The 12,888-nt window shown below is 53.0% G+C and overlaps 7 protein-coding genes across 7 annotated transcripts; 5 read left to right on the forward strand and 2 right to left on the reverse strand.

Moving 5' to 3' along the window:
• Window positions 1-391: 391 nt before the first annotated feature.
• On the forward strand, window positions 392-2,663 carry NEUTE1DRAFT_70531 (UDP-N-acetylglucosamine pyrophosphorylase; the record flags this gene model as incomplete). The annotated part of the gene is made up of 2 exons (XM_009856971.1): window positions 392-1,977; window positions 2,077-2,663. The coding sequence occupies 2 exons, from the start codon at window positions 577-579 to the stop codon at window positions 2,137-2,139; spliced, it is 1,464 nt and encodes a 487-aa protein (XP_009855273.1).
• Window positions 2,662-3,398, reverse strand: NEUTE1DRAFT_70534 (uncharacterized protein; the record flags this gene model as incomplete). The annotated part of the gene is made up of 2 exons (XM_009856972.1): window positions 2,662-3,240; window positions 3,330-3,398. 2 exons carry the CDS (start codon window positions 3,351-3,353, stop codon window positions 2,932-2,934), a joined length of 333 nt encoding a protein of 110 aa, XP_009855274.1.
• Window positions 3,399-3,426: 28 nt separating this feature from the next.
• NEUTE1DRAFT_118482 (uncharacterized protein) lies at window positions 3,427-3,714 on the forward strand (the record flags this gene model as incomplete). The annotated part of the gene is made up of 1 exon (XM_009856973.1): window positions 3,427-3,714. A coding segment is annotated over one exon (257 nt), but the record flags the coding sequence as incomplete, so codon positions are not given.
• Window positions 3,715-4,526: 812 nt separating this feature from the next.
• On the forward strand, window positions 4,527-6,674 carry NEUTE1DRAFT_70536 (uncharacterized protein; the record flags this gene model as incomplete). The annotated part of the gene is made up of 3 exons (XM_009856974.1): window positions 4,527-4,836; window positions 4,913-5,211; window positions 5,275-6,674. 3 exons carry the CDS (start codon window positions 4,614-4,616, stop codon window positions 6,484-6,486), a joined length of 1,734 nt encoding a protein of 577 aa, XP_009855276.1.
• A 604-nt stretch (window positions 6,675-7,278) lies between these two features.
• Window positions 7,279-8,028, forward strand: NEUTE1DRAFT_132525 (uncharacterized protein; the record flags this gene model as incomplete). The annotated part of the gene is made up of 1 exon (XM_009856975.1): window positions 7,279-8,028. The coding sequence occupies one exon, from the start codon at window positions 7,279-7,281 to the stop codon at window positions 7,957-7,959; it is 681 nt and encodes a 226-aa protein (XP_009855277.1).
• Window positions 8,029-9,078: 1,050 nt separating this feature from the next.
• Window positions 9,079-10,116, reverse strand: NEUTE1DRAFT_70540 (uncharacterized protein; the record flags this gene model as incomplete). The annotated part of the gene is made up of 2 exons (XM_009856976.1): window positions 9,079-9,941; window positions 10,013-10,116. The coding sequence occupies 2 exons, from the start codon at window positions 10,114-10,116 to the stop codon at window positions 9,170-9,172; spliced, it is 876 nt and encodes a 291-aa protein (XP_009855278.1).
• A 624-nt stretch (window positions 10,117-10,740) lies between these two features.
• NEUTE1DRAFT_51014 (uncharacterized protein) lies at window positions 10,741-12,232 on the forward strand (the record flags this gene model as incomplete). The annotated part of the gene is made up of 2 exons (XM_009856649.1): window positions 10,741-11,099; window positions 11,170-12,232. The coding sequence occupies 2 exons, from the start codon at window positions 10,741-10,743 to the stop codon at window positions 12,230-12,232; spliced, it is 1,422 nt and encodes a 473-aa protein (XP_009854951.1).
• Between the last annotated feature and the right edge of the window lie 656 nt (window positions 12,233-12,888).

The following is a 12,888-nucleotide window of genomic DNA, read 5'->3' on the forward strand; positions in this document are numbered from 1 at the left end:
CCAAATAATCACCAACAGAATGATACAGATACCCAAGGTACCTGCCTCTGGTGGGGTTCAGGACGCGGACTCGACTGGCGGTGACAGAAGTTAGGTGGCGGGGTTCATCCAATGGATCGGTGCCTGTCTCATAGGCCCCGCCATTCTGGAACCGTCCGAGTGTAGCGGGTCGAGTCGTAGCTGCAGTGTGGTACCAGTGGCAGCAGCGTATCCCGTCTCGTGTTGGGGTCTTGGGCCTTGATCTCCAGTCGTTGCTTTGAGCTTCCCGTCTGTCAGCTCGTATTGTCTCCTCTTGTGTCCCACGTCACTTGCTCTCTGGGAATCTTTTTATAGCTGAAGTTGCTCCTCTGTTCCAATTAATTGTTGACTATATCATATGTCCCCTTTTCTTTCTCCATCGATTTCTCTGCTTCCTCAACCATCCACAAGCTAGAGCACCAGTTCCTCCAAATAGATTGTCCCGACTCCAAGTAACACCACTGCCCCTCCATCCCGACATTGAGAGCTTCCGTCCCATCGATTGCACCCCTCATTTCGTATCATATATCCAACCATAACTAATTCCGAATAATCACAATGGCCGTCGGTCCAGTACCGACCCCGGAGCAGGTCTCCGAGCTCAAGGACAAGTACACCAACGCCGGCCAGGGCCAGGTGTTCACCTTCTACGACTCCCTTTCGAGCGAAGAACAGGCGCAGCTCTACAAGCAGCTCGCCGGTTTCGATCCCCTCTATATCAACAAGATTGCCGCCAAGGCGCTCACTCCTCAGTCCTCTGATAGTGAGAAGCCCACCCTCGAGCCATTGCCCGACTCGGCCAGAGCCAGTACCTTGGACTCCGATAAACAGACTCAGGATGAGTGGTGGAACCGCGGCCTGCAGCTGATTGCTGACAATAAGGTTGCTGTTGTCCTCATGGCGGGCGGTCAGGGCACCCGTCTTGGCAGTTCTGCCCCCAAGGGCTGCTTCGACATCGGTCTGCCCTCTCACAAGTCTCTTTTCCAGATCCAAGCCGAAAGGATCGCAAGACTGCAGGTGCTGGCTTCGGAACGCCGCGAGCAGGCCGGCTCCCCGGTGGTGCCATGGTACGTCATGACGTCCGGCCCTACTCGCAAGGCCACCGAGGACTTCTTCAAGACCAACAACTACTTCGGCCTCAGCCCCGACCAGGTTATCATCTTTGAGCAGGGCGTGCTTCCCTGCATTTCCAACGATGGCAAGATCCTTCTTGAGAGCAAGTCTAGGGTTGCCGTCGCTCCTGATGGCAACGGCGGCATCTACAATGCACTCGTTGACGCCAAGGTCCTCGATGACATGGCCCGCCGCGGCATCGAGCACGTCCACGCCTACTGCGTAGACAACTGTCTCGTCAAGGTCGCGGATCCTGTCTTCATCGGCTACTGCGCTTCCCAGAACGTCGATATTGGTACCAAGGTGGTACGCAAGCGCAACGCGACCGAGCCCGTTGGACTTATTCTCCTCAAGAATGGCAAGCCGGACGTCGTCGAGTACAGCGAGATCGACGACGCAGTTGCTGCCGAGGAGGACCCGGCGCAACCTGGAGTGCTCAGGTTCCGTGCCGCCAACATTGTCAACCACTACTATTCGTTCCGCTTCCTCAAGTCGATTCCCGAGTGGGCGAGCAACCTGCCACACCACATTGCCCGGAAGAAGATCCCCTATGCGGATCTGGAGTCGGGAGAGACTGTCAAGCCTGAGAAGCCGAACGGCATCAAGTTGGAGCAGTTCGTTTTCGACGTCTTCCCCTTGATTGAGCTTTCCAAGTTTGCTTGCATGGAGGTTAAGCGCGAGGATGAGTTCAGCCCGCTTAAGAACGCCAGGGGAACGGGTGAGGATGATCCGGATACCAGCAGGCACGATATCATGGCGCAGGGACGCAGATGGTTGGAGGCGGCTGGTGCCAAGTTTGCGGAAGGCGTGGAGGACGGCGTGGAGGTCAGCCCTCTAGTCAGCTACGTAAGTGTTGCCTATGCTGTTTTTGACTCTTTCTTCTCTTACGCTATTCCAACATATTTTTGGATTACTTGATACTGACTTCTGTTTTCTTTTTCTTAGTGCGGCGAAGGCCTCCAAAGTTACGCCGACAGGAAGGTGGTAGCGGTTGACCGCATTGAATAGGGTTTTCGATAGCTCCGCGAATCCTGTTCATTCACACTCCCGCCTCCCGCTCTTGACTTTCCCTAGCATTATGAATATCTATATGGACCTGGTTCCTTGGCCTCGCTCCACCCATATACTTCCCATGCGGTTGTCCACCAAAACGTACATGTTCCCGTTGTCATCTGGCCCTATTCATTTGTTTCTTTTACCCTTGTCTACCAATACGAACATTCTCCTGGCCCGTCGACTACCCGTGTATGCTGAAGACAGGACATATGGGACCTTTTCCATACATGGCTGATCAGCAAGGAAATGAATGGGCCTTTCTGCCATGAGCGTGCCGTATCGGTCACCATTGGTCATCATCAAACTTTGTATGTGTGGCGATTGGGAGGCGAAGCGATTAGGCAAGGTCTACAAAACTAGCTTTGGTGCTTTCTACTTGGCGTATCTGTCGGGTACTAGTTTATATAGGACGGCGAGCGTAGCGAGCGAGCTTTGCTGTTTGAACTACTTCAACTTGTATCCAACTTACTTGCGAGACTATTATCGTGATAATTTGGCCCCTCCGTCTGGGTCTAAAGATGCTCTCGCCGTACAAAGTTGATGCGTTCTATAGAATCATGGGTATCATTTCGTTTCTCTCTCTCTCTCTCTTTTCCTTGTCTCTCTTTCTTCAACTTCTGCCTTTCTCACATCAGATCTTCTGCTGACAACATTCCAAACCATCACATGCAGTCCCTACTTATACTCTCTCCTGTCCTTCACCTCCCTTTCTTCATACCATCCACTTCATTCCCCTAGCTAGAACTAGTCCTTGCAAGTCCTCGCCCTCTCTTCTGCCTCCTCCTCCTTCTCCCTCCTCTTATCCTCCTCTTCCAACGTCATCGTCCTCAACTGCAACGCATGGATCCCGCCCTCCTTGGCCATCTCGTCCTTGAGCAACCCGTAAACCAATCTATGGCGCGCCGGCTGCATTTTTCCCTTGAAGGCGTCCGATGAGATCACGACTCGGAAATGCGTCTCGCGGGACGTGACGCCGCGCATGGCGGAGTGATGGGCGTGCAGGTGCGAGTCGTTGTGGATTTGGAGGGTGCGGGGGGCTAGGTGGGTTGTTATCTGGGAGGGGGGGAGGAGGAGGTGTTAGTGTTTGGTTGGAAGAGGAAAAAGGAGATATGGAGAGGGGGGAGGGCGCAAATGGGACGAACCTTTTCACGAATCGCATCCTCCATTGGGGTAGTGGAAGAAGGGGATTCGGACGTCACGGTCGACGAAGCCATGATGCTGGTGGTGGTGGAGAGTGATCGGAAGACGCCGGTCAACGAGGTGACGGAGCTGGTGGGAATGGCGCTTCTGGCGAGGCCGAAGACGGTGCGGCGCAACATAGAAGTAGATCCCGAAGTGGTATCGGCCGGGAAACTGCGGAACTCGGAGGTTTTATTTGGGTCGCGGAGCTATGCGCTTTTGGTGCAGTTGGTGGAGAGGCTCGTGTCGCTTTTGTTGAGAGGAGGATTTGGCTTGTTGGTACGCACACAGTCGTGCAAGTAGGACAGTGGTGTTGAATGATGATGGTCAGGATCAACCAAAGCTTAGTTCAAAGTGAGTTGAAGTTGTTCGTCGTGGTGGTGGAGGGGCAGAAGAGAGCTTTCGTTGCTTCCGTTCGATGGAAGGTTGGACGACGGAAGCCAATGGGATTCCGCGGGGACTTCTCATTGTTTACACCCCCTGTAAAAATGCCCCACGATCTTTCGGCTGCAGGGGTGTACATCAACTGGGGTGGGACAGGAAGCCGCTGAAGGAGCGCCATCTTTTTACCGTATTGCCGAAGCTGGAGTTCCTGGTCGAGAGAGTGGACGGGAGTTCCCCAACCACCAGTTGCACGCGAGGATAAGTACCTAGGTACTTGGAGCAGCATGAGAAGGCATGTTCCGCCCTACAACTATTTCTAGCATACACTATCTCTAGCATAGAGTGTGCCTTTTCCTCATGGTTATGTTTGTTGACATACGAGGTGATATGACTGTTGGTGTTGCCGGTGTAGCAATGAGAACGTCAAAAAGTCTCAGAGGTGGCCCGACTCGGCATCCCGTGCCATGGTTTTGGGTCATGACGCCCAATCCTTGTTTGTATTTCCGTCCACCATTCCCACCGGGCCGGGGCTAGGTACCTCTAGATCAGCACGATCACCGCACTTCAGAAGCACCTTGTGAACTCAACATCAGGTTGGTGTAAGTACCTATTCTAAACCGTGTTCCGTTAGACACGCGTACCGCCTTTCGTCCCAGTCCCCAGCGAGTTCATCGCAATATAAAGTAGCCAAGGTTGTACCCACGCCCACCCTCCGTGGCCCTCCTCCTTCTTCTTTCCAAATGAACCTACCCTATATAACCCTTGGCACCAGGCGACTTGGTTCCCGGTTGCTTAACAAGACTTCTGTCGCCCTTGCTTCCCCCCGATACCTCAACTGCAGATCGGTCACCGGTGCCGTAAGAATGGCCTCCACACTTCCCAAGCTGCCCGTCTTCGAGGCCATCTCTCGCCATGACCCCGAGTCTACCGTCGTCGTTCACTCAAACAGTGGGAGGACATTCAAGTATGGCGAGCTCCTAGGGGATGTTTGGAAGACTCGGAACAGGCTATATGAAACCGCTGGCAAGGAAGATCTCGACGGCGAACGCATTGCTTTCTTGGTAGAAAACAGCTACGACTATGTAGGTAAGCCGGTCATCTATCTCCATCCAGCCATTGACCTCGAATGGTGAGAGATACTGACTTGTAATTCCGTATTCAGTAACTCTACTCGCATGTCTGGCTGCCAAGTCTATTGCCGTACCCTTGTCTCCTGCTTTCCCAGCTCCGGAACTCCAGTACATCCTGAACCATAGCGAAGCCCTGCTGCTTCTCTCGTCTGCCAAGTTTACCAATAAGGCACAGGAAGTGCTAAAGACGGAATTGGACTCTGAGCCAACTCTCCTAGAGCTTACCAAGTTCCAAGGAGGAAGCCAGCATGAGCAGGTCACTCTGGACTCCAAGTCCGGACCGGGAGAAGCGGGCATGATGCTCTACACCTCCGGAACCACGAACCGGCCTGTAGGAAACCTCTCAAATCCCTATTTTCAACACCAAGAAGTTGGCAACTGACACTCGATACAGAAAGGCGTACTGATTCCCCAATCCGTCATGACGGCCCAAGCCCGTTCCCTCATCCACGCCTGGGAATACACCCCCGCCGACCACCTCCTCCACGTGCTACCGCTGCACCACATCCACGGCACCATCAACGCCATTTTCACCCCTCTCTTCGCAGGCAGCTCCATTGAGTTCATGTTCCCTTTCAACCCCGACGCCGTCTGGAAGCGTTTTGCCGCTCCCTTCCTCCCCGACACCTCGGACAAGAAGAAGATCACCTTCTTCACCGTCGTCCCCACCGTCTACTCCCGCCTCCTAACCACCCACAAGAACCTCCCCGACGACCTCCAAACTGCCACTCGCAAGGCCATTGCTCCCAGCAATCTTCGCCTCGCCATCTCCGGCTCCGCCGCCCTCCCTACCCCGATCAAGAAGGCCTGGCACGAGCTTTCCTCCGGCAACGTCCTCCTTGAGCGCTACGGTATGACCGAAGTAGGCATGGCCCTGTCATGCGGCCTCGAAACCGCCGACCGCGTGGACGGTTCAGTCGGCTGGCCTCTTCCCGGCGTCGAAGCCCGCCTGGTCGATATCGAAAACAACACCATTATTGAGCCCGGTCAGGAACGGGATCCTGAGACGGGCCGTGAGCGGGCCGGTGAGATTCAGTTGCGCGGACCCAGTATTTTCAGGGAATACTGGCGCAACCCCGAAGCGACGGCAAAGGAGTTCGTCACAGACGAAAAGGACGTTGCGGGCAGTAAGGGGCGTTGGTTCAAGACGGGCGACGTAGCCGTCAGGAGGCCGGCGCCCGAGGGCGCAGGCAAGAGCGACCTCAAGAGCCAGAAGGACTGGGCGAGGGGGGACATGTACTTTATCCTCGGCCGTAAGAGCGCGGATATCATCAAGAGCGGCGGCGAAAAGGTGTCGGCGCTGGAGGTGGAGAGGGAGATGCTCAGCCTGCCTCAGGTGGCCGAGTGCGCGGTTCTAGCGGTTCCCAGTGGGAAGTGGGGACAGAAGGTTGGCGCGGTGGTGATTTTGGATAAGGAGCATGTGCCCGAGGGTAAGTGGACCCCGTTGGAGATGAGGAGGGCGTTGAAGGATCGGTTGGCGGCATATAAGATCCCCCAGGTGCTGAAGATTGTGGATAAGATCCCGCGGAACGCGATGGGGAAGATTAACAAGAAGAATCTGGTCAAGGAGGTGTTTGCGGATGAGTTTAGTGGGGATGAACTCTGAGTACAAATATAAAGAAGGTAAAAGAAGGAAAGAATCACCTTTGTTGAAGAAGACGGGAGTCGATCCCCGTGTACTACAGTCACGGAATAGCAAGCCAGGAGATGGATAGTCACTTTGTTCGACCAGGGTCATCTATAGAAACGTTCGGTATATAGATGGTAGTAGAAATGCATTAGAGGCCTTGTTTTACATCATGCTGTTCCTTTGGTCTCTCAATGGAACTCTTCGACGTCACGTTAGCTCTCGTCATATTGGGGTGTTTACTCTACCGATGTGAACAACTCCAGAGAACTGAAAAGGAGAACCTCGATGGTCGGTTTGCCCAGACTTTCCCAAAGTACTCAAGTACCTCTCTTATCTGTACCAATCACATAGCTCCATAAAGCTTATCTAACTTCCATTCCCTATCCCTGCACAGAAAAAGTCCGACCCCACACAGCCAAACTTTTGAGGAACTCCAGATTTTTGGCGATCGCGAACAGACAACAACAGGAAGGACTGAAATATCCAATTCCTCATCGGCGCATCCATCCCCCCACGTCCCTCCTTTAGCCTCCGCCCTCTACATAACCAATTGGAGCTGTATCCTTCCGATCCGGTATTACGACACCGCCGTGATCGTCTTTCTGCAAAACGCTCCGCGACCGACCGACCGAAAAGTGTTCTTCCTGGAAGGAAACCCATCCATCGAACCCAATTCGCGACACCCCAAAATCGACGGCCAACGCGCCACCTTCATCAAAGTTGATCCATCTCACTCGCCCTCCGCAACGACACCTAACACATCCAACAATGTCCACATCCACACCCAAATACGGCGAACGCCTTTTAAAATCCCAAGGCTGGCGCGGCAAAGGCTATTCCCTGCACCCCACAGACAACACCATCGGTCTGTCCAACCCTTTGCGTATCTCGCGCAACACCGACGGCCGCGGCATCGGCCAATCGACGCACTACACGTCGGACCAATGGTGGCTAGCGGCCTTTGACGAGAAGCTTAAAGGGCTGGACACCTCCAAGGATGGGAAAGTGGTGCAGACGACGACTCAATCAAAGCTGGATGCTGTCACGGCGAATATTGGTGGGGGCAAGTACACGGGGGCGGGGGGACTTTATGCGAGTTTTGTGAGGGGGGAGGGACTTGCTGGGACTGTTGAGTCGGAAAGTGGGAGGAGTACGCCGACTGATAGGGAGGATGTGGCTGGACTCAAAGGTGGAGTGAAGAAGAGGGAGAGTAGTAATAAGAAGAAGGCGGAGAAGGAGGAAAAGAAGAGGAGGAAGGCGATGGAGAAATTGAAAAAGAAAGAGGAGAAGAAGGCGGCGAAAAAGGCGGCAAAGAAGGAGGAGAAGAGGAAGAGGAATGCGACAGAGACGAAGGAGGAGAGGAAAGCGAGGAAGAAGGAGAGGAGAGCGAAGAAGGAGGAGAAAAGGAGGAAGAGGACGTCGGAGAAGGAGAAGGAGAAGAAGGGTTGAAGATGTGATGGATGATGGAGAGGTCGAAAAGTTGTTAGAATGAAGATACCCCCCCCCCCTTGTTGAGAAAGGAAATCAAGCTCACCAATGTCCTTTCCGATACACCAGGCTGCTACTTGACGAGTGTGTACGGCCAGATGTGATATATTGGAAAGGATGATGTGTGGCTCGAGTCGCTTACTCCGTCGTCGGTTTCTATGCTGGTCTTTCATGGAACAGGACAGATCTGGACGATTCGCGAGAGGAGCTGGATTGATAGAAAAGGAATGATGAAACTACCATCATCAATTTGGGGTATTTTTACTCAAGACATGGAAGGGTTTGGAGAGTGACTCGACGTCGACTTTCAGGCGAACTGATGAGGCGCAAATTATTCACAGTAAGTGAGGAGTGCGTGATGGGTGCACGGCTCGACTCCAACCTCACGTTCGTCTCTGTTTACTTCAAACTTTGCTTTTGTACCTGTTCTCCGGAGGCCCATTCGTGCCATGACCAAGCAGGCCGGGGCTTTGAGACCACAACCAACACCAACGAAAAAAGAAATGCGTTCGAAACTCAATGACGATGAAAGATAAAAACGCAGAGAACGTTTCTATTGTACTTTGGACTACAGCTGAAGGTGTGAAAAACGACAAAAAGCTCAGTCACCCAGGAGTCTTTGGGGGAACGAACCACCATGCTCCAGCTGCGACCTACGAAAACTGTACCACGGGTACCGCGCACACCGGCAATGTTTTCATGATCGGAACCGCTCGGCCATTTGGCCAATTGGTACCACTCTGGAATTAAGGTCCGGTGGCGGACCTTATATGGTGCATAGGGGGATGGGCGGAGGGGCGGATGGGATGAAAGGCGATCCGGGCCGGTACATAAGATACAGTGGAGGCACGGAGTTGTCTCCTGAAGTCTTAACTGAGGAGGTACTCAACGGTTCTGGTCCTGACGAGTAGAGGTGAAACCGAAAAGTCCATGCCGGTTTGAAATCAACGCCGTCCCCGCCCCTTTGTATAGTATGGTGTTTCTCGTTCAGGTCGGTAAAGAATCACACCTCGGAGGTTTGTCGTGACAAAAGCATGTGTTCCAAGAAATTCCACCGCATCACGATAGAAGCAAAGTCCCTTTGAACTACTAAAAATCGTCGAGCTCTATGGTTGTATCCAGAGGTATCATAATCATATCTCATCCTTCCATTCTTCATCCACTCACTCCATCAAGGCTCCTTGGGAACCTTCCCCGGCTTCCCGCTCAACAACCACGGCCTCCTCTCCCAAAACTCATCCCTGATGATATCCAAATGTTCCACCACAATCTTGGCCTTTGTCCTCGCCTTTTTGTCTTTTTCCACCTGACTCTTCGACTTGACCTCCGGTACGGCGCTGCTCATCTCCTCTGCTTCCTCACCAACTCTTTTCGTCCCTGGCTCCACCAGCTCGTAATTCCTAAAAATCACACTTCCCTTCTTAAACATCTCCGGCTCGTTATTATAGTTAATCCCAAACTTCTTGAACAAAATCTCGTTCTTGTCTGCCGAGAACGTCCCCTTGAGCATCAACTCGGCTGCCGTCCCGTCCATGCCTCCCTGGTTAATGAGGGCCCAGAACGTGGTGTTGTACAGGTTGTTGATGTGGCAGTCGACCTGGCGCCAGCTCATGTAGTCACGCAGGTTCTGGACGGACGGGTAGCAGACGGCGCGGCCGTCGAAGGAAGGGAGGGGTGGGGATAAGGGGGGCCCATCGACAAAATAGGTGGGCCAGTGGTGGATGTAGTAGGCTGTGAAGGTCGAGACGATGGTAGAGACTAGTTTGCTGGCGCGTCGCTCGAATAAAGTGCAGGATTTGTGAAAGACGAAACTGTACTCGTCCGACACGCCGTAGGCGATGGTGATGTCGGGGAGCTCGGACATGACGGAGCGCGCGGCGGCGTTCATGAGGTCCAGGGCTCGTTTATCGTTGGGCTTTTCAAAGGCATATTTGGTGGAGAATCTGGGTTGTTGTTGTTGTTTTTGTTAGGGCCTGGGAATATTATGTCTTTCAGGAAAGAACTAGAGACATACTTTGTAAAGCCACGACCATCGAGCCTTACTACTATCCAGGTGTTTGGAAGAAGCGAGTCAGGTTGCTCGAACTGCTTGACGTACTCAAACTTGGAGTTCGCCATTGTTGGGGGGTATATAGTCTTGTTCTATTCTATTCCAGACCGTGGTTGTCAGTGGGTGCTTCCAGTAGTCTTTTTTTTTCATGAGAATAGGAACATACTGGAACAAGAATAGAAGTGAATAAAACGGAATGTTGAGTTAGCAAAACTTAGCAATGGCTATAAAATGTTGTATAAGTGAGATGTCTCGCTTACGATGAACCGAATCTGAGTCTTCACAAGATCGATACCCCACACGACTTGACCCTGTCGACGGTCATTTTAGCGCTTGACGGTTGTGCCCACCCATTAAAATCCCGGCCGATCCACCACTGTCCTTTTTCACTGCGCCGGCAGGCGGGATTGCTTCCCCCCCCCCTGACGCACATTCCGTTGGGCTGGGCCGTGCATGCGCCCTGGAACGGGAACCCCACACACTGACAGCCTAGAGGTGAAGCTCCAGGTGGGGGGCGGCCGCGAGTCCGTGAATGGAAATTCAAAGCGCGACTGGAAGTTGTCCACCAACATCTCAACCTCAGTATCACCTACTTACACACATTTTCTCCCCGCGACCGTGGCTCAATTCTTTACGCACGACTGCGGAAGACAAATCGACAAGAGTGCCTCCAACTTCTCGGTATCACGACCATGAATTTACTACTGGCGGAAGATTATCTTCTCCAAGATTACCCCGAACACATCACCAACACAATTCGATCCGGCCACTCTACATGCGTGCGCTTCAACCGGACGGGCGATTTCCTCGCCTCGGGGAGAGTAGATGGCACTGTTGTAATTTGGGATCTTGAGACCATGGGGGTTGCACGGAAGCTTCGAGGACACTCTAAGAACATCACCTCGCTAAGTTGGTCACGGTGTGGTCGGTACTTGCTGTCTGCGTGTCAAGGCTGGAAGGCAATCCTCTGGGATCTACAAGATGGGAGCAAATATTGTGAAGTGCGATTCCGAGCACCCGTTTATGGGGCGGAGTTACACCCCATGCATCAGTATGTTATTCGTCGTGAGCTCGATAATTCCACTGCACTGTAACAGGGATTGATCTAATCATTGCAATAGTCACCAGTTTGCTGCCGCGTTATTCGAAGAACAGCCGATGCTCGTCGACGTTAAAGAGTCCGCCCAAGGCGCCAACCCCGTCGAAGTACGACATATCCTTCCTTCGGTCGAGAAACGATCCGACGACGGTGCCGACACCCCGACCAAGGAGAAGCACGCCAAAGAAGATGCGAGGCACATGACGACAGCCATTGTATACACCGCGACAGGTGAACATCTCCTCGCCGGCACGACCAAAGGCCGACTTAATATCATCGATGCGACGACACACAAAATCATCTACTCGGAAAAGATTGCCGGCGGTGTAATAACTACATTACGGCTTACAGAATCAGGCAAGGAGTTGTTGGTGAATGCTCAAGATAGAACAATCAGGACATTCAAGGTGCCAGATCTGACATCGGCAGACCTGGACCCCGACACGATCCAGATTCCGCTCGAGCACAAGTTTCAGGACTTAGTTAACCGTTTATCCTGGAACCACGCTGCGTTCAGTTCGACCGGAGAGTACGTCGCAGCTTCGACGTTTAATAACCACGAGCTATACATCTGGGAGCGCGGCCATGGCAGTTTGGTGCGCATGCTGGAGGGTCCGAAGGAGGAACAGGGTGTTATAGAATGGCATCCCCACAAGCCCTTGCTGGCAGCGTGTGGTCTCGAAACAGGGAGGATCAACATCTGGTCGGTCACAAGTCCACAACGATGGTCGGCCCTGGCGCCGGATTTCGTCGAGGTTGAGGAAAACGTCGAGTACATCGAGAAGGAGGACGAATTCGATATACACCCGCATGAGGAAATCCAGAAGCGACGGCTGGACGCCGAGGACGAAGACGTCGACGTGTTGGGGGGCGGCGGCGCTGGCGGCGGCGACGTGGCACCATTCAGGATGCCGGTGCTTTTCAACCTCGGGGAGTCGGATAGCGAAGAAGAGTTTGTGAACGTGGGATTGGGGACGCTCAGGCGTAAGAGCCCTGACGATCAAGACGACGGTGCACCCGCAAGTGAGGGGAGACCGCCTGCCAAGAAGACGGTCACGCAAAGGACTCGGACAAGGAAGAGGTGAGAAGACATGGAACACGATGCAATGAAACAAAGACAAAGATACCCATGGATTTCAGTAGTGTAAGAGGGTTTGATGGACTTTGGTAGCATGTAGCGACACCAGCAATTTGAAACGTACATTTTTTCGGAGAGATAATAAAGATAAGTAGAATAACAAGCTAATAGACTTGTTCTTGTGTGTCCAGTGTATTAACAAAATTCACGATCCACATTGGGGCTTTTTGTGTGATTCCTCGATGTTCACTCTCATCAGATACTATGACGCAATTGTAGGAACAAGCGGTTGACATGGCAGTTCCAAGTTGGGCGACAGGAGCAACAATGGCATCCATAATACACTATTTAACCGAATGGGTCGCGGCATGGTGGGGATTGGTTTGGATCTCCTCGTCCCGTCCAGGTCGCTGTCGTCCATTGCCGGCCGGCTGTTGACGTTGACTGCAACCGTGACAGCAACAGCCAGGCGGGCGGGCGGGCGGGGCATCCATCTTGGAGGAAGAAAAAGATCGGACAAAATGCCAGGCACCAAGCGGCGTGGTCACGGACCCACAACCAGTCGGTTCCTCTGTAGTTGTAGGACAAGGAAATGGATGGAAAGCTGGAGCGGGTGATGCTGGGCTGAGATGATGGAGGGCAACCTGGAATTGGAACGGATCA

The sequence above is a fragment of the Neurospora tetrasperma genome (assembly GCF_000213175.1).
Source record: "Neurospora tetrasperma FGSC 2508 unplaced genomic scaffold NEUTE1scaffold_81, whole genome shotgun sequence".
NCBI lineage: Eukaryota > Fungi > Ascomycota > Sordariomycetes > Sordariales > Sordariaceae > Neurospora > Neurospora tetrasperma.